General features: G+C 41.9%; 1 protein-coding gene across 2 annotated transcripts in view; it reads left to right on the top strand.

The window, feature by feature from the left end:
• FAM13A (family with sequence similarity 13 member A) overlaps nt 1–18,855 on the top strand; it is a gene marked incomplete at its 5' end in the record, with an annotated part of 153,741 nt that overhangs the window by 41,306 nt on the left and 93,580 nt on the right. For both annotated transcript variants that reach the window (XM_083367016.1, XM_083367015.1), the window contains one exon: nt 15,991–16,160. In XM_083367016.1, the coding sequence (XP_083223142.1) occupies nt 15,991–16,160 (170 nt within the window). The remainder of the gene's footprint in view (nt 1–15,990; nt 16,161–18,855) is intronic.

Consider the following 18,855-nt stretch of genomic DNA (forward strand, 5'->3'; position numbering starts at 1 on the left):
TAAACTCTTCAGCTTCTCACACAGTAGCATAATATTGACAGTAGCTCTGGATTTTTATGTGTTCTCTTTCCTGGGAAAGAACATGAATACAGAAAATGATGTGTTTGTTTCCTCAATCAATCTTTGTTGTGAGATTAAACAAAATGAAGTTAGATATTAAACTATATTGTGGAAGTTCACAATCATGAGGTCTTTAGTTCAGGTAGCAAGGCTTATAAAAGAACACGTACAACTCCTTCCTAATCTTATCTGATAGTTAAATCTTCACCGATTAGCAGTTTTAAGATCGGCTTGCTGTGTTTCTGAAGACAGCAATTTGTTTTAGAAAACCAAGCAAATGTTACCAGTTTAGCATTATTAAGTCTCATGACCAATTTTATAGATTTGATAACACTTACCACCATTGTCAAACAACTCTTGGGGGGGAAAAAGTTCCCACAACTTTTGGGCCTGGTGGACATTTTTGGAATATTGAGAACATCTGCATTCTGTGGTAAAATACCTGCTGGGAGTTTGAGTAATCATCACAGGTATGCTGGCTACAAAGCACTAATTGATCAAAATGCTACCCACTGTCTACTCTTCTCACCATGCTTTTGCAGGAGAGCCTGTCCTATCTCTACTTATTATTGCCTTTTGCTCAAAGTGATTGGCACATTGAAAAAAAGAAATGAGCAGCCATTTTTGTTTTCTGAGAACATAGTAGGCACTCAGAGATATTCTTGGAAATGAAAATGATGCCAGAGTTCACTCTGCTTTGAAATACTTTAGTTTCCCTTGTTTAATTCTAAGGAGGGATAGGGATAGGGAGGGAGAGAGAGAGAGAGAGAATGTGGTAGAAAAATTGAGAATGTGGTGGATATCAAGTAAAATCTGAAATGGAAATTTACAGTATTAAATTAATGGACACCATCAAGACTCTCAATTTTAGGGGGAAAACCCCCTCTATTGCTGCTGCCTTTTGGAGCAATAGAGAACAAATCTTCTCCCTCTCCTGCATTGCAACCCCATAGTCCCCATAGTTATTTCATGAGCAATATCATCCCTGTCTTTAATCTTCTCTTCTCTGAATTAAACAAATCCAGGTTAGGTGTTTTGTTTGTATTTTTGTTTCCAGCCATATGCATGCTCCTCTTTTATAAGTAGCTTAGCTAAAGAACACTATTCCTAATTATTGCTACCTGTTTTGTCTGCATGCCATGAAAACTTTTATTTAACATCAAGATGCCTAGTGCAGTTGTATGATCTCTGGAAATGATGCAGCTATTTTAGTGAGTTGTAGATGGGTGCTGTTTGGGACATCCCCTGCTGTTCAAAGCATATTTTACTTCAAATCTGAAGTACTGCACAACTCTAAAGTGTATATTCCTGCTCAGGGTGCCACTGGTAAAAGATTGCCGGCGGACAATACCCAGGGGGAGGGCCTTCTCTGTGGGTGCGCCTGCCCTCTGGAACCAGCTGCCCGTGGAGCTTAGGACCGTCCCCGACCTTCGTTCATTCCGCCGGGACCTGAAGACCTGGCTCTTTGAGCTCTCCGGCCCAGGCTGAGAATTTTTAACTGGGGTTTTTATTTTTTAGGGATAATTTAATCTTTTTTAATTGTTTTTAACTTTTGTATTGGTTTGGTTTTAAATACCCTGTAAACCGCCCTGAGTCCTTCGGGAAAGGGCGGTATATAAATCTAATAATAAAAATAAATATTCCTGTAAAGGGGAACCTGAAATGGAAAGGAATGATTGATCAGGACAGGAGAACTACTTATAGAAAGTCTTGTTCTACCTAACCATCACTTAACATGGTTGTGCTGCTTTCAACTAAATGGAAGTTAAGAGAGAATTGAGAATTTGCATAGGCTTGGATTTTATTCTGCATTTTCTATTATTGATCTTCAGTGATTGTGTGTGTGTGTGTGTGTGTGGTTGGGTGTGTGGGTGTGTGTGTGTGTGTGTTTACTTTAATTACCTTGCTTTTGTTCAAGAAATTAAAAATGACCTACCGTTTTGAAAAGTTGAGAAACAGCAATGTTTAAAACTAAGTGAATTTCAGTGATAGTTAACAGAGCAACAGAGAATATTAGTGCCAGCTAGCATTCCTCAGAAACCTTTAAATCACCGTAGTTTAGCCAAATAGCAAAATACTGTAAGTTTTGGAATATTGTCTAGGTATCCTCGAATGGACCCTATGTAGCCATGTGCTTTTTGTAAGTAAGGCTTGGTTTGGACAAGGGGGACCTGTGCTGGATAATTTTGACAGTGCTGTCAAAGTGATTAGAGATCATTCCTTAAGTTGATTTATTTCTCCTTTCCTTCTGGTTGCGTAGGATCACAACTTCTGTCATCTATGGTGATTCTAGCTAAATTATTCTGAAAGAAGAGCACTTTTCTGGAATCATGTTCACATGCCTATCTCTGAAGAACGTGCTCTTTTGTGTGAGCAAAGGAAGTAGCTTGCATTAAGGATCTGCTGGGTTTTTTTTTAAAAAAAGTGATAAAATTATAAACTATAGAAGGTAAAATGTTTGGGGTTAGGGTTTAGTCATTTCTCAGCCTAAATCTGGCAGGGCATAGGATAGTGGCGAACCTATGGCACGGGTGCCAGAGGCGGCACTCAGAGTTCTCTCTTTGGGCACCCATGCCATGCCCCGGGGGTGGCAACTGTCCCTCTTCAACCAGCTGCCTGCTAATTTGCCGAGGTCCCACGTGGCTGAATGCATCCCGGCACAGCTGGTTTCCCTCCCCGCCATCCCGTCCCTCCTGGCCTCGCATCCTCTCCTTTTCCCAGGCAGGACCCACAGCATCACCTCCTCAGCTGTTGGCCGACCATCCATCTCGGAGGCGGCTTCTCTGAACTGCTGGCGACGGGCTGCAGAGCCCCAGAGTGCGCCTGTTGAGGGGCCGGCAGGCTGTGACTACTGACGGACACCGTTGGCCCCCATGCGCTCGCTGGCCTCTCTGTGCGAGGGCCGATGGTGTCAGGCAGCAGCCGCCCTGGCCCCTGCCTTGCCCCATGGCAATGGCACCCCCAGCCTGCCTCGCCTCACCCCACAGGATGAGTCTCCTGCCTACCGCCCCACCTGCCAGACACCTCCTGGAGCTCCCCCAACCCTGCCCACGCCCCACAGGTCTCCCTCCCCACGAGCAACATCGAGGTGACCACACTCACCTTGGCCACACCCACCCAATCTTCCATGACCACCACAGCCACACCCACCCATTGGGCCACGCCCACCTGGCACCCAGCGATAAATAAGTGGGTTTTGGATTGCAGTTTGGGCACTCGGTCTCTAAAAGCTTCGCCACCACTGGCATAGGACATTTGCTAGCATCAGTTTTTCACAAGAATATCATAAACCTACATCTATCCTGTTCATAGTAAACATAAATTTGGATAAAATGCTTGCTTTAGTTCTCACCTTTTATTGAATTGGAGTGTGAGCTCAGAACAAAAAATAAAATAAAATAAGGGAACTTGGCTGAAGAGATGCACAGTTTTGATTTAAGACTTCATTCCAACCAGTGGGAGAAACAGATCAAAACTTCTATTGACACTTGAACCTGAAGCTCTTATATCTGGTAATAATCCATAGAGCAGGGGTGTCAAACTGCCGGCCCGCAGGCTGGATGCATCATGGCGAAACCACGCCCACCCCATTGCCGGCAATGGGGAAAAAAGTGGTGATACGTCACAACACGTCACATGATGTTGCGAGTTTGACACCCTGCCATAGAGTAACAAGTACGTGGCTGTAGGTGCTATGAGTCAGCTGATGTCTCACTGAGTATTTCTCCATTTTTATTTATTATGGACCAGTTGTTTGCTTCCATCAGATTGAGCCTACATTTTGCTAGACCTCCCTACCCATGCTTCAGCCAAGTTTTCTTTGGAACTGATCTCTGTGCTTTCCAACCCGCAGAGTGTGATTTTTCATATTAGTCAACAAGGAAGTTGATAAGTGCTACCATCTACTTTGATGGAGCTCACAATGAGCAGGTTAATCAATTTAAAAATCTTGGCTCAATTATCCAGGAATAAAAAATGGGTGCAACTGCCAATATCAATAGTTGACTTAACCAGGCTGCTCTGTCTCTGAAGCACTGATGTGCTTCTGGCAAAAAAAGCAACAAAAACATTGGTACCAAAGTATGCATCTATCGATCGTTAACACTAACGATGCTGCACTATGGGGGTCAAACAAAGCTTGGACCTTGCTTCAAAATGATTTTTAAAAGTTCAGAGTTTTCCAAATATGCTACCTGTGACAAATATGAGAGATTGCAACCAGTTGCAAATATAATATGAAGCAATTAAAAAGAACAATGATACAACCAACCTATGGCAGCTGATGAGATTTAGATACATCAAATGTGGTAATTTAGCACATCTATGGCATGGTCCTCTACCAAATCTTTTGATACACAATAGGGAACTTGTGATCTTTATAACTTTATGACTTTGATGGAAATTCAAAAGAGTTTCATAAGTTTCTTTAAAATTTTGGTATATATTCTTCTTCCAAATTTAAGACTGCACTTTCCTCTTGTTTGGCATCTTGAAAATGCAAAGGGACATCTGGGCGTGGCCAACTCACCATGGCCAACTCAGCACAGCCAATTCGTCCTGGGACAACTCGCTGTTGAATTGAATTCAACAATTCAATTTAAATAATTAAAATAATATTTTTAGTTTTTGTCATTCACATTTCATTTTGTCCCTTCTTTTGCACCTTTTTAAAAATAATTTTATTCCACCATTTCTTTGATATTAGTGTAACTCTTGTTCCACAGTGAGTTGGCCGTGGTGAGTTGGCCATGCCAAGTTGGTCATGCCAAGTTGTCTTAGACCCTCTTGAGAACCTCTCTCCTAAGTAAGTAGAACCTGGTGAAAGAAGTGAAAATAGCCAAAACAAATCCATAAATTCTTTTAATTTAACCTAAAATTACACTACATGAGGCCAACGAAATAAAATTAATTGAACTACTGCATCCCACTGTACAATAATTTTCCCCATTTGTCTGGCTAAAATATCAAGGCAGCCTTTTGTGGAGCACTCAAGCTACATTGAAGGCTCCGAATAACAATATGTGATTGGGGTCTCACACTGTACGTGGCTGTTCTAGAGGTCTGCTCACCAAACCTTGACTTGCTGAGGTTCATCAGGGGTAAAGCTTTGTGGCACATCAAATCAAAGTCCTGGTAGAGCCCCAGTGAATGCACACAACGCATTTTGAAAATCACAGTGCTCCAAGCTTCTTAAATGCCCTAAGAGTTACTTTGTACTTTCTTATTTTCCCATTATAAAAACTGGCATTTTAGCAGCATGAAGTCTCTTTTGCTTTCCCAGGACGGTTTTGACAAACTGTATACTGTGAAAGGAAAAACTTACTTAGAAGCGAGATGGCTTTTTGCCAGTAACAAAAACCTGACTAATTGTGTCTTTCTGAAAAGTGGCAGGAAGTAAGGAGAGATGGGGTGAGAGCAATGGATTTTGGAAGTAGAACAGGCTGTCAGCCTATGCAGCAGTCTATGACTGCCCAAGACCCTGTTGCTAAAAATCTGTTTAATCATGAATCAACTATTGTCAATACTGCCTTTATATGACCCTGTAATCCCTTAATTCGTGGTACAGTGAGGGCAGCTAGATGGAGCTGCGTGTTTACTGGCCAACTATTGCAGCCAAATACATAAAAATTACTTTTGAAAAGTATCTGGGTAATGCTATGCTTTTAGATGAATCCTGAATGCTTGCAAACATTATTACAATATATATATACAACCAAGATGTTCAATCTGCTGGATACAGTTACATAACAACTGGTGTTCAAATAATTTAGTAGTTTACTGTCAAAACATTTTATCTTGGCTCTCCAAAGGGAAAAAGAATTATTGATCTGTTTTTGAACTGCAGATTTTACAGGCTTCCTTGTCTTTTTTTTTTTTTTGCAACAGTTCTGGTGGCGCTTTGTGTAAATCCCATTTTCATTCATTTTTGTGAGATTGCTCATTAAACAGGGGGAGCAGAAAACAGCCGGATGGGTGAGCATCGCCTCTTTTGCTTGTGTAAAGTCTTTAATTCCTATTTCTAAAGTACTGCAAGAATTGAAGGCTTCATCTGAAGCTCCAGACCTGGGAAATCATTTCCTGTCAGGTCAGATATTGGCTTATTGGGCCTCTGCTCTGCTGATCATTGGCTTTCCCTGTTCTCATCAGTGGGCTTCCTAAATGTGCCTCTTCTGACATACATTCTTTGTCCCAGCTCCTTTGCTACTGTAAAACCATTCAAAGGTAAAGGTTCCCCCGCACATGCATGCTAGTCGTTTCCGACTCTAGGGGCCGGTGCTCATCTCCGTTTCAAAGCCGAAGAGCCAGCGCTTGTCCGAGGATGTCTCCGTGGTCATGTGGCCGGCATGACTAGACGCCAAAGGCGCACGGAACGCTGTTACCTTCCCACCGGAGTGGTCCCTATTTTTCTACTTGCATTTTTACATGCTTTCGAACTGCTAGGTTGGCAGAAGCTGGGACGAGTAACAGGCACTCACTCTGTTACGTGGCACTCGGGATTCGACCTGCCAAACTGCCGACCTTCTGATCGACAAGCTCAGCGTCTTAACCCACTGAGCCACCGCGTCCCTAAAACCATTCATGTAGTAGCTAAATGTCTGTGGAGATTCTCAGTTATCCAGGTCATGGTTGTCCCAAATGTGCTTTTTTCAAAAGGCAACTGGACTTTGTTTTTCCTTGAAGACGTTTCTTTCACTTCTCATTCAAAAAGCTTCTTCAGTTCTGAACAAGCATCTTGGATGAGAAATGTCTTTAAGGAAAAACAAAGGCCAGTTGAAAAAAAGTATATTTGGGACATTCAGGTAGTAGTTATAACTGAATGGGGATGTGTGGGAAGAAAAAAGTTCCCTTTACCACTTGCTGTAGTCTCAAGAATCATCAGCCTGCTGCCTTATAATAATAATAATAAGTTGGAAGGGACCTTGGAGGTCATCTAGTCCAACCCCCTGCTCAGGCAGGAAACCCTATACCATTTCAGGCAAATGGCTGTCCAGTCTCTTCTTAAAAACTTCCAGTGTTGGAGCATTCACCACTTCTGGAGGCAGGTTGTTCCACTGGTTAGTTGTTCTAACTGTTAGGAAATCTCCTTAGTTCTAGGTTGCTGCTCTCCTTGATTAGTTTCCATCCGTTGCTTCTTGTCCTGCTTTCAGGTGCTTTGGAGAATAGCTTGACTCCCTCTTCTTTGTGGCAGCCCCTGAGATATTGGAACACTGCTATCATGTCACCCCTCACCCTTCTCTTCAGTAAACTACACATACCCAATTCCAGCAACCATTCCCTATATGTTTTAGCCTCCAGTCCCCCAATCATCTTTGTTGCTCTTCTCTGTACTCTTTCTAGAGTCTCGACATCTTTTTTACATCGTGGTGACCAAAACTGGATGCAGTATTCCAGGTGTGGCCTTACCAAGGCATTGTAAAGTGGCATTAACCCTTCACGGGATCTTGATTCTATCCCTCTGTTAATGCAGCCTAGCACTGTGTTGGCTTTTTTGGCAGCTGCAGCACACTGCTGGCTCATATTTAAGTGATTATCCACTAGGACTCCGAGATCTCTCTCACAGTTACTACTATTGAGCAATGTACCACCTATACTATACCTGTGCATTTGATTTTTCCTGCCTAAATGTAGAACCTTACTTTGGTATTAATATTTAATGGATATTAAATGAAAGGATGCATTGAACCTCTTAACAGTATGTGGTTTGTCTTTATTTGCCTTGAAAACCAGAGGCAAGGAACCACCTCTAGCTTGCTATCTTTGAAAATGGGGGGGGGGGCAAATGTGGTGATGGTGAAATTGTCTTGTCAGATTAAATTAGGATCATAGCGTTGGAAAAGAGTTCTTTTAGGTTGGTTGAAAGCAACCTCTGCTCAAACAGAAATTCTTATTAAAGGATTCAAAATAGATGGCTGTCTAGCCTCGGCTTGAATGTATCCAATGAAAGCTTGTCCCTTCCCTGGGCATTTGGTTCCACTTTCAAATCAATCTTATCCTTAGGAGTTCAGCCAAAATACCCGAGTCCTTGTAATGTAAACCTATTAATCTGTGTCTTGCTTGCTAGTACAGCAGAGAACAACTTTTGCTGTTCTGTGGAAACACCACTTCAGCAGCTAAAAAATGCGGTCATAACTTCGCCGAGGTGTCTTCGTGTAAAGCTTAACATAATCGCTATTTTGTCTCCGTGAGAGACTTAGTGTCTGCCCTTTGATTATGCTTTGTGCCATTCTTTGCACCATTCTGGTTTTAGTTTAGAAACCTAGAGTGCGGTGACAAGAAATGGACATATGGCTATTGGAAAAACCAGAAAACGTCATAAACTTTTCCCTAAATTATGTGGCTGAATTTAGAATGAAGACGTCTTTACAAGTCTTTACACACTCACATGCACACAGTTTCTCTCACACGGACACACATAATCGGGGATGGGGATGGCTTTTCCTACCCTTAGTTTTACACAACCAAACCACATAACCCACATAGATAACAGTAAGCTTGAAAAGTTGGTTAAAAATATAAGTGTAAAGGAACCTCTTTAAGGTACATTTGTTATGGCCTCTGTTTTTGAAATAGACTTATCATAATGACTTTTTTGGATGATGATGGCACAAAAATAGAATAGCTGGGGAAAAATTGAGAACGTTCAGTGACCTTGATTGGATATAATTCTAATTCACACTACTGTATGCTTGTGATGCAGATCTCATCCTTCTTTGAAAAGCCAAGGTTAGAACATACAACTATATTGTGAATTCTATACATTAACTATATGGTATGCGAATAAGTACATTTTTCTATCAGTCTGAATCTACAGCAGATAACTTCTCAGGAGAGTTACAAGTTTTAATACTACAAGACTCAGCTTCTTACTGGAAAGTTAAACTTGCATCCATGCTGCTCTTATTTTAGAGCACGGGTGTCAAACTCGCAATGTCATGTGACGTGTCACAATGTATCGTGACTTTTGGTGTCAAACTCGCAATGTCATGTGACATGTTGCAACATATCATGACTTTTTTTCAATTGCTGGCAATGGGGTGGGCGAGATTTTGGCATGATGCATCCGGCCCGGGGGACGGCAGTTTGACACCCCTGTTTTAGAGGGTTTGAGGAAGAAGCATAGGAAAAGGACAGACAGAGTCTGGGGGCGGAGTCAAAAGAGGTATCAGCCTGGAGTTATGTTATTATAAATGGTCTAAGTTCAATTACTCTTGAATTCCATTAATTCTTATCTAGCGCCAATTTAGTGCTGACCATGAGATGACAAGATTACTGTGCATAGGCATGAGCAATAAATCAGCATAACTGTAACTTAATATGTCATTGTGATTCTTTGTGCCTGATAAGAAGTCCATATGAAAGAGTGCTGTTGTTGTTGTTAGTTGCGAAGTCGTGTCCAACCCATCCCGATCCCATGGACAACGTTCCTCCAGGCCTTCCTGTCCTCTATGAAAGAGTATTCCTCCATTTAAAACAAAGACACTCTCTCTCCATGCACACAATGTATCATGAGGAATTACCAATGATAATTTATAAAAACTAAGGCTAAAAGAAATATCCAGTATCAGAGCAAAAATAGGATTGTTGGGTATTAGACAATAAAGTAAACTTTCTGATTCATCCCACACCAACCCAATATTTGCAAATAGACATGCAGATCTCACTAGGAGTAATTAAGAGAGAAGGCTGTTTTCTCCAATACCCTTAATTTCCAGTCACTTAAGGATGATGGGAAGCAGAAGTCTACAGTGTTTATGAAAACTGTCAGTGGCTCTTGAAAAACCTGCATATTTTTGCTTGATTTAGCATGCCATGTATATCAATGCCAACGATGTAAGTGAGACACCTACATTCTTTCATTAAGCAGTAATTCAGTATCATGGATATTAAGTATAAGACTACCATAAATGGAAACGGTTTCCCAGTAAAGCACTGTGGCCCATTTGGGTGTATATACATGGACTTGAGTAGCATAATCTTTCATTACGGCATTGGCATTAGTTTTGTGAGCAAACTAAACTTCTCAAGGACTTTTCCCCATATTGAAATCAAAACTGATGCTTTCGGGAAGAATAGTGGATATGATCAGCATATTTTAAAAGTTGTATGGAATTGTGAAGTGCAGGCATTACTATAAGCTCTGTAATTTTTGCCATTGAGTCATAATGCATATCACACTCAAGATTTATGTGCTTTTGGTGATAGTAGTAATTGTTGTAATACTAGTAGTAATAATTGTAGTAGTTATCATAGCAGGAACAGTAATAAAAAATGACCTTAGTGACAAATGTTTTGGTTTGTAATTTCTGTAGAAAATTAATTTGGCCTGGTAACATAAGAGTCATTGTAAGAGTGGACAGGGTTAGACTTTTCCTGCATCAGCCACGCTTGCTATGGAAATATATTTGGCTTATTGACACCTGAGAAAATGTTGTGTGTGGATTTTTTTTTGTTTCCTGTTGCACAAAACAAGAAAAGTCAGGAAAGGAACAGGAGGTTTCAGGAAGCAACTTGGATATGCTACCCAATGGCTCTACAGGAGATATTCGTAAATCAAAATAGCTTTTTTTCCCCCTACAGAGGCTCTGAAAATGTGGTTCTCTGGACTCTTGTTAATCTCTGGAACTACTGTAGTTGATTCTGAAGAGAGCACTTCAGTGACTTTACTTAAACTTTTCATTGTCTTGTGTTGAAGGTTGAGGGAAGACGCCACCTTTGCCTCTTACTAGTGGACTACAATGCCCTTCTCTCTCTCTTTCTCTATGCTTGTTGCTCCTTTTCTTTGAGATGTTGCTGCATTCATTCATGAAGTAATTTGTTAGGACGCTGAGCTTGTCGATCAGAAGGTCGGCAGTTTGGCGGGTCGAATCCCGAGTGCCGCGTAACAGAGTGAGCACCTGTTACTCGTCCCAGCTTCTGCCAACCTAGCAGTTCGAAAGCACATAAAAATGCAAGTAGAAAAATAGGGACCACTACGGTGGGAAGGTAACAGTGTTCCGTGCGCCTTTGGCATCTAGTCATGCTGGCCACATGACCACGGAGACGTCCTCGGACAAGCGCTGGCTCTTCGGCTTTGAAACGGAGATGTGCACCGGCCCCTAGAGTTGGAAACGACTAGCACACATGTGCGGGGGAACCTTTACCTTTACATTTTTTGGGATCTCATGAGTTGTTCCCAGATCTTATTAACTGTTGTTGTATTAGTAGTTCTCAACTTACAATCACAACTGGGGCTGAAATATTGTTCTTTGACCAAAGTAATGATTAAGTGAGATGCCCATGTGACTGCTTCTCCAATGACACCACCACCACCCCCAATCCTGATACTCTGAAATGTAGCCATTTAGCAATCTTGTGAGTCATTAAGCGGATAGAGTTCCAGGTAAGGAGTGCAGGGTGTCTCAGGAGGGTAGGGGAAAGCCTAGGAAACATCATTCATTCAGGAGTTGAAAATATGGAAATACAAACAGGATTTTCAGCCATTGACTGGAGAGACACTCGTGAGTGGCCAGCACCAGACCTCTTCCACCCATCGAAGGCACTGCACACTTCTTAATATACCATCTCTCCACTCTCTGCTTGAATTTCGGCTTCCACTTGTCTCTGGGGCTAGCTGAAAGAGCTGCCTGTTGAAGGAATTTGGGTCTCTTCCATGCACATAAAGGAACTCCTTCAACAGGGCGCAGGAATGGACCTGAAGTCTTCAGGATTTCAGCTCCATTTCTGCACCCTGCCACAGGAATTCAGCTCCCCTTGGCAAGCATTTCTTTCAGGCAGCCCCCAGAGATGAAAGACAGGCAGCAGCAGTTTGCGACGTTCCCTGCCAGATTTCCCATTGACTTGATGCAAATCGAGGAGGACTGCCTATAATAATGTCTGTTGTGAAGAGATTCTTGTATGTGGATGGATTCATTCATTTATTTAGGCAGGCCTCAGTTGCTAACATAACTTGGCTCCGTTTACATACTCTGTGGGTGAACTTCTGCAGTGTATGCTGTTGTTTTTTGTTTCTTGTTTCCCACTGACACCCTGAGCCCTCCCCCTTGTGAAAGCAAACAAGGCAGTGAGGATTTCTTGAGGTTCTCCAACTGCTCGGTCTCTGTATTTTGTCTTCATGTGTTTTAGCAGTGCAGTTGCCAAAATATTTCCTCAGGAGGCTTGTTAATGGGCCTGAGATTACATAAATTCAATACTCTGGGTTCCCTCTTCTTTCCAAAATAGACTACAAATTAACACGGTGGTTGGAGCAGTGCCTAAAAGCTTGGAAATGTTTTTATAATGCAGTTTTTAATCATAAGTCATGGATCCTTTAAGAGGTCAACTGGCTCAAAACAAATGGGAAAACTGGTGAATCAGTCTACAGCTAGTCCTCGACTTAACGACCACAGCCGAGCCCAAAATTTATGTGTCGCTAAGTGACACACTTGTTAAGTGAGTTTTGCCCCATTTTACAACCTTCCTTGCTACAGCTGTTAAGTTGGCAATACAGTTGCTAATTGAATTTGGCTTCCTCACTGACTTTGCTTGGTGGAAGGTCACAAAAGGTGATCACATGACCACAAGACACTGCAACCGTCATAAGTATGAGCCAGTTGCCAAGCATCTGAATTTTGATCACATGTCCATGGGAATGCCATAATGGTCGTAAGTCACTTTTTCCAGTGCTCTTGTAACGTCAAACTGTCACTAAACAAACGGTTGTAAGTCAAGGGCTACCTCTATTACCATACAGAAACCTGCTCTCCTAGGGTCAAATATGGTTCTCCAGCTTATTTCAGGCAGCCCATCGGACTCCTTTCGAAACCCCTCTGCAAGAGTTCATTTAAATTATTTAATAAGATCTATCTTTTACTTGCAGTCTGCTTTTGGGGAACAAAACAATAAAGGAAGAGAGAAAGAAAAGGATGTCAGACTGGAAGGGGCACCCCATTTTTGATTGATGCTCCCAACAATGTATTCTTGACATATATATTTTTTTTCTTTTTCACTAGTGTGTTCCCAAAAATGCACGGTTCACTTTTTTTTTCCAGATCAGCCAAAAGTTGGTGATATAAAAGCACATCTGTGCCTTTTCTAGTGATTAGATTATCTTTAAAAATGTCTACCTGAAAGGATCATTTCAAGGAGAGTTTAGCTTGGGATAGCTATTTCACGGAAATAAATTTTTGGAAGCTGATGTAACTTGAGCAGATCTTGCTACATCAATAAGAACCTGAGATCGGGGCAAATCTCTCAATTTCACTAAGATCTGCCCAATGAACAAATTATTTTACATATGTAACTGTGGAGGTAAATGCAGTGCTTTTTTTTGTAAAACAAAAAGGTGCCGGAACTCACACATGTCATATAACCCGCCTTGCCTACCCTACAAGGTGCCATCCAAAAAAGGTGCCGGAACTCCGTTCTGAGCGTTCTATGAGGAAAAAAAAGCCCTGGGTAAAGCTATGTCTAAAGCAGTGTTTCTCAACCTTGGAGCAGTGCCTAAAAGCTTGGAAATGTTTTTATATAATGCCCATGCTGTCTGGGGTATTCTCGGACCTGAAGTCCACACATCTTAAAGTTGCCTTGGTTAAATAACACGAACGTGTCGTGTATTTTCAATGAGGGGTCTTGGCATTTTGGAGACTTGGCATAGTGGGCTTCTGCCAAGCCCCACACTCCATCTGGGGAACAACCACTCAAAACCTCTGCCCGTACTTTTATTTTTCTACAGTAGTGATACTCTACAGACTTCCTAAGATTTTATTTATTCCATTTATATCCTGCCTTTTTTTTCCTGGAACATCAAAGTCATTGCATAAGATTTATTCATGGAAGAGCAATCCTGAACGTAAGCTCTGTGGTTGAGCAGAAGCTTGAAAACTTACGTTTCTTATAAAGGTCTCCAGAATCATAACAGGCGTACCAGTATCGAGATCAACCTTCTCATTTAAAATTGCCTTACTGATGACCTACAGGTAGTTCTGGACTTAACAATCATAATGGAGCCTGCCCACTATAGTGGCACATTCCGACCATCGTCAAGTGGATCACCATTTAACTTACCCAATTTTTATGACTTTTTGCAGCAGTTGCTAAGCAAATCTTCATGGTCATTGAGTGAATCCACAGTCATTAAGCAAACCAATTGCTCGCTACGGGGCACTTTTTTGCCAAAAACAAACACCAGTTTTCGGCAAAATGTAAATCATAGTCATGTGATCGCAGGACGCCACTAACGCCCATAAATGGGTACAGCTTGCTGAGCACCTGAAATGTGGTACATGAGGGGGGGGGGGCAATTGGAACGATGGAACTGGGTCATTAGTGCCTTTGGGGGGGTCTATCGGAACTGAATGGTAATAAAGCAACCAGTCATATAAACCATACCTATACAGCCTGGGGCAGTGTATGGCGAACCTTTTAGAGACCGAGTGCCCAAACTGCAACCCAAAAACCACTTATGTTTCATTGGGTGCCGGGTGGGCATGGCCCTTTGGGTGGGCGTGGCCCTTTGGGTGGGCATGGCCCATTGGGTGGGCTTGGTTGCAGTGGTAACAGCAGACTGGGTGGGACTAAAATGTTCAATCAATCAATTCCAACTTTGCAAGATCTTTTTTTCCCGCGAGAAGTTGAAATTGATTGATTGAACCTTTTTTTCTTCTTGCACACGGCGGCGGAGGCCTAAAGCGAAAAGGTTTTATAAAACCCAGCTGAAGGCCTAGGACTGGGGCGACGGTGCGCGTGCCCACAGAGAGGGCTCTGCGTGCCACCTTTGGCACCCGTGCCATAGGTTCACCACCACGGGCCTGGGGTGTAATGGGACCAAGAAGCATCTCCTTAAACAGAAACATCATTTCAGGCTCACGTGGAACAAAGTTGAACTGCTTTAATAAGATGCTCAGAGGTGGCTTGCTTGCCTATTGCTCTCTAACAGTCCTATAACCTACGCGTGCTTTTGGTTGTATTCTTGTGCTTCAAAAAGGAAACAAATGTTTTCAGCAAGGCTATCCACTTTCTGTATATTTATGAATTGCAGGAAAGGGTGATAAGGAGGGGGAGGGGGAGGAATTGCAGGAAAGGGTATTCTGGTATTTCTTCATGCATAATTTTTTAAAATTTGTTTTTAACTTTTGTATTTTGGTTTTTTAATCACCCTGTAAACTGCCCTGAGTCCTTTGGGAAAGGGCAGTATATAAATGTAATAAAATAAATAAATAAATAAATAAATAATAATAGGTACTGCTTTTAAAGTAAGTAAAGTAAATACGCACAAATAAGATGTTTGTTTATTATTAAACTTCTATGCCGCCCATTTCGCTGAGGCAGCTTACAGTCACACAGTTAAAATACCGTATAAAACATTAGAACAATAAGTAACCATACATTTAAAATTCGGCTATTTCATATTTCTGTATGATGTCGTGATGTCAACCAGATTTACAGTATCACCAGGAAGAGTACCATAAATGTAGTTGTGTCACCGTTAGGCAGCTATTAACTCTGTTTGCATAATGTACATAATAACACCTCAAATCTTGTGCTGCTATTTTGGTAATAGCAGTCTAGCACTCGTTCTGTCAAGGAAATCATCGCCTTTTATTTGGGGGGTTTACCACAAGGTAGAACAGAATGGAGAAGCGAACACTCAAAAAGTGTAGCACGCCTTTCTTTTGAAGCTAATTATTTAATAACATTTCCAGTTTTTCTTTTCTTTTCTTTTTTTCAAACATTTCAACACATTGCAAGACTTTTGCTAGATGTTCCCTGCTGCAGCTGTTGTATGCTTTTATGCTTACCTTATAACAGAAGGGTGGGGTGGGGGTGGAATTGCTGAGTCATTCTTTGCTGAGATTTTAAAAAATACTAATCCACTCTACCTGCTGAAAATCAGCTGGGAAAATTCCTCTGTCCCTCACAGTGATGCATTTTCTTTGATTGGCTTTTTTCTAGATCGTAAAGTCCAAACCAGAAAGAGCATCTCTGACGCCTTTAATGCTGCAGCCGAGACTGTCAGATGGAATTCCTCGCCTTAGCATCCATTTAACGGATAGTTTGTGTCCCAAGGAGATGGAGTTAGCTGATGAAATCTCCTTCCTAAACAGCTCTGCCTTCTTCACCAGGTTAGTGTCTCTTCTTTCTGCAAGGTCAGAGGCAAGGTTAGCTTCCAGATCACCTTCTGAGAGTGTTAACTGTGTGTTTGTGGGTACACAAAGCCCGCAGCTTAAGAACACTGCAGCAGGGGGCAAGTGCTTTAAGAAATCTTAGATGCTGAACAGCCAGCCATGGCTACCTTCAATTAGATAGTACTCATTTTGTTTTAGTATTAATAGCAAAATGATCTTTTGCTTAGGTGCATGCCAAAAAGTCTGCAATGCTAACAGCACTATTAGAAATATGCCAGCAGATGTGTGTGGTTTTTGGTGTGCTCCCAGTTAAAGATCTCCAGGGAAATAGGAACAGTTGATAACATAATGCAACCGTGCACATGACAAATTAGATTTTGTGAAATAGGCGTTAGCGTTAATAAGAAGGGTAAACTAAAGGAATGCTTCTATTTGTTAGATGTGTTCTTAACGAAACAAGGTGATACTGGAATGTGGTCTTATCTTGGCTCTATTTCAGTACTTGTAATGTGAGATTGGGGGGGAAAAACATAACCTTAACCATTCCTTCCCTTGACCTGTTTCAACTGCAGGAAAATAAGCAGATAAATCTTAAGAGTCTGCCAGTGAGGCAAAAATGTACGGCTTTTTCCACTTGAAGCCCGTACATTATTATTTTTTTTTAAAAAAAAAACTTCCTGGTCTATGCCGAAAAGAGGTAAATGAAAATATTAGCACAAAGGCAAACTAGACCAAATTAGAATGTCACTGAAACCAAAGATCCTGCATGAACCTGAAAACCTTTGTATTTATAGCTGGCAAAATGTAAAGGGGCCGCTTTGCAGAGTAGCCCTGACTCCAGGTGCTGCAGATGTTTTGAGGTAGTGCCCTGTCATAGAAGACACCCTGTCTGAACAGAAGTGCTGAAGCAGCTGATGAAAAGTGCTGAAGTCGGTATCTGGCTGCAGGGGAAATGTCTTCTCTGTGTTTAACTGAAGTGGCTAGTTTGGCGTTGCGTGTTAATTCCACGCAGCCCTGACTTAGGGCACGGCCTCGTTCAGCTACCTTGAAGGATTACCTGGAGAAACTTGATCAAAGCAAGACGACTTTCTCAAGAAGTCGTGGTATATCAGCCATGGCGTACCAAAACTTCCTCTGTGAAACCAGAAGAAGGTATACAGGTGGTCCTTGACTAACGACCATAAGTGAGCCCAAAATTTCTGTTGCTAAGCGAAACAATTGTTAAGTAAGTTTTGCCCCGTTTTACCACCTTTCTTGACACAGTTGTCAAGCCCATCACTGTTAACACAGTTGTTAAGTGAATCTGGCTTACCCATTGATTTTGCTTGTCAGAAGGCCACAAAAGGTGATCAGCCTGACCCCAGAATACTGCAACAATCAGTTGCCAAGATCTGAATTTTAATCACATGACTATGGGGATGCTGCAGTGGTTGTAAGTGTGAAAAACGGCCATAAGTCACTTTTTCTCAGGGCCGTTGTAACTTTAAATAGTTGCTAAACAAACTGTTGTAAGTTGAGGACTACTATTTCTGTAGCCTTGAGTTACTCATCACAAGGACCGACAAATTATGGATTAGAAGTTGGCTAGTTGAACTCCGCTTGGAGCCTAAGAATAGCATAGTAGTATAGTCAGAAATCAAATCCATTGGATTAAAAGCACATTAGCACAGATACAAATCAGAACCAAATTTTGTGTTTCCCAGTATTTTTTTTGCTTCTTTACTTATTTGAAATGTACATTTTGGAGAAGATACTGCACTGCCTTTGTTTAGGTAGCGAACCTATGGCACACGTGCCAGAGGTGGCACTCAGAGCCCTCTCTGTGGGCACATGTGCTGTCACCCCAGATAGAGGAACACGGGCCCGGGCTACTCCCCTCCCCCTCTTCACGCGTGCAGAGTCCGGGAACAGCTGTGAGATCTGGGCGGGGAGAAGGGAACAGGTGTTGTTGGCAGGAGAGTGAGTGAGCGGCCTTTGGAAGCAACGGTGGGCAGCGAGCGAGTAAGCACGTGGCCTTTGGAAGCGACCAGTGGTGGGTTTCAAATAATTTAACAACTGTTTCTCCTGGCCGCCCCACCTGCCAGAGACCCCCTGGAACTCCCCAACCCTGCCCGGCCCTCACCACGAGTAACACTGAGGTGGCCATGCCCACCCAGTCTGCCATGAGCACCGCAGCCATGCCCATGGCAATAAATAAGTGGGTTTTGGTTGTAGTTTGCGCACTCAGTCTGTAAAAGGTTCGCTATCACTGGTTTAAGGAATAAATTTTAAATAAAACACAAAATGTCATGGCTTCCTCCTTAAAGTAATGTTCTTTGTTTCCAGGAACATGTTATTTTTGTCTCCATAGCAATCAAGACAAATTTTCCTATTGCTATTTTGTTAAAATTTGCTAGGAATAGAACTGATGAAAGAAGAAACTGCTTTCTCAGCTTTTTTAGTATCTGTAAATCTAAAAGGAAAACCTGTAGTTTGGAAACCAGAAGTTAAATCCTACGTAGAAGCAAGTTATTAGGGGTGACCCTGGTTGTCTTTGCCATTCTATTTTTATAATCTACAGACACCATAATTGCCTACAAGGCTAAGCACCATAAGTTGGAGAGTCTACATGGTGACTACTTTTTGTGACCATTCCCAACTCTATGCCCTTCAGTTTTGTTATGACTTACCATGCCTATCTTCCCAGCCAGCA

The sequence above is a fragment of the Vipera ursinii genome (genome assembly GCF_947247035.1).
Source record: "Vipera ursinii genome assembly, chromosome: 7".
NCBI lineage: Eukaryota > Metazoa > Chordata > Lepidosauria > Squamata > Viperidae > Vipera > Vipera ursinii.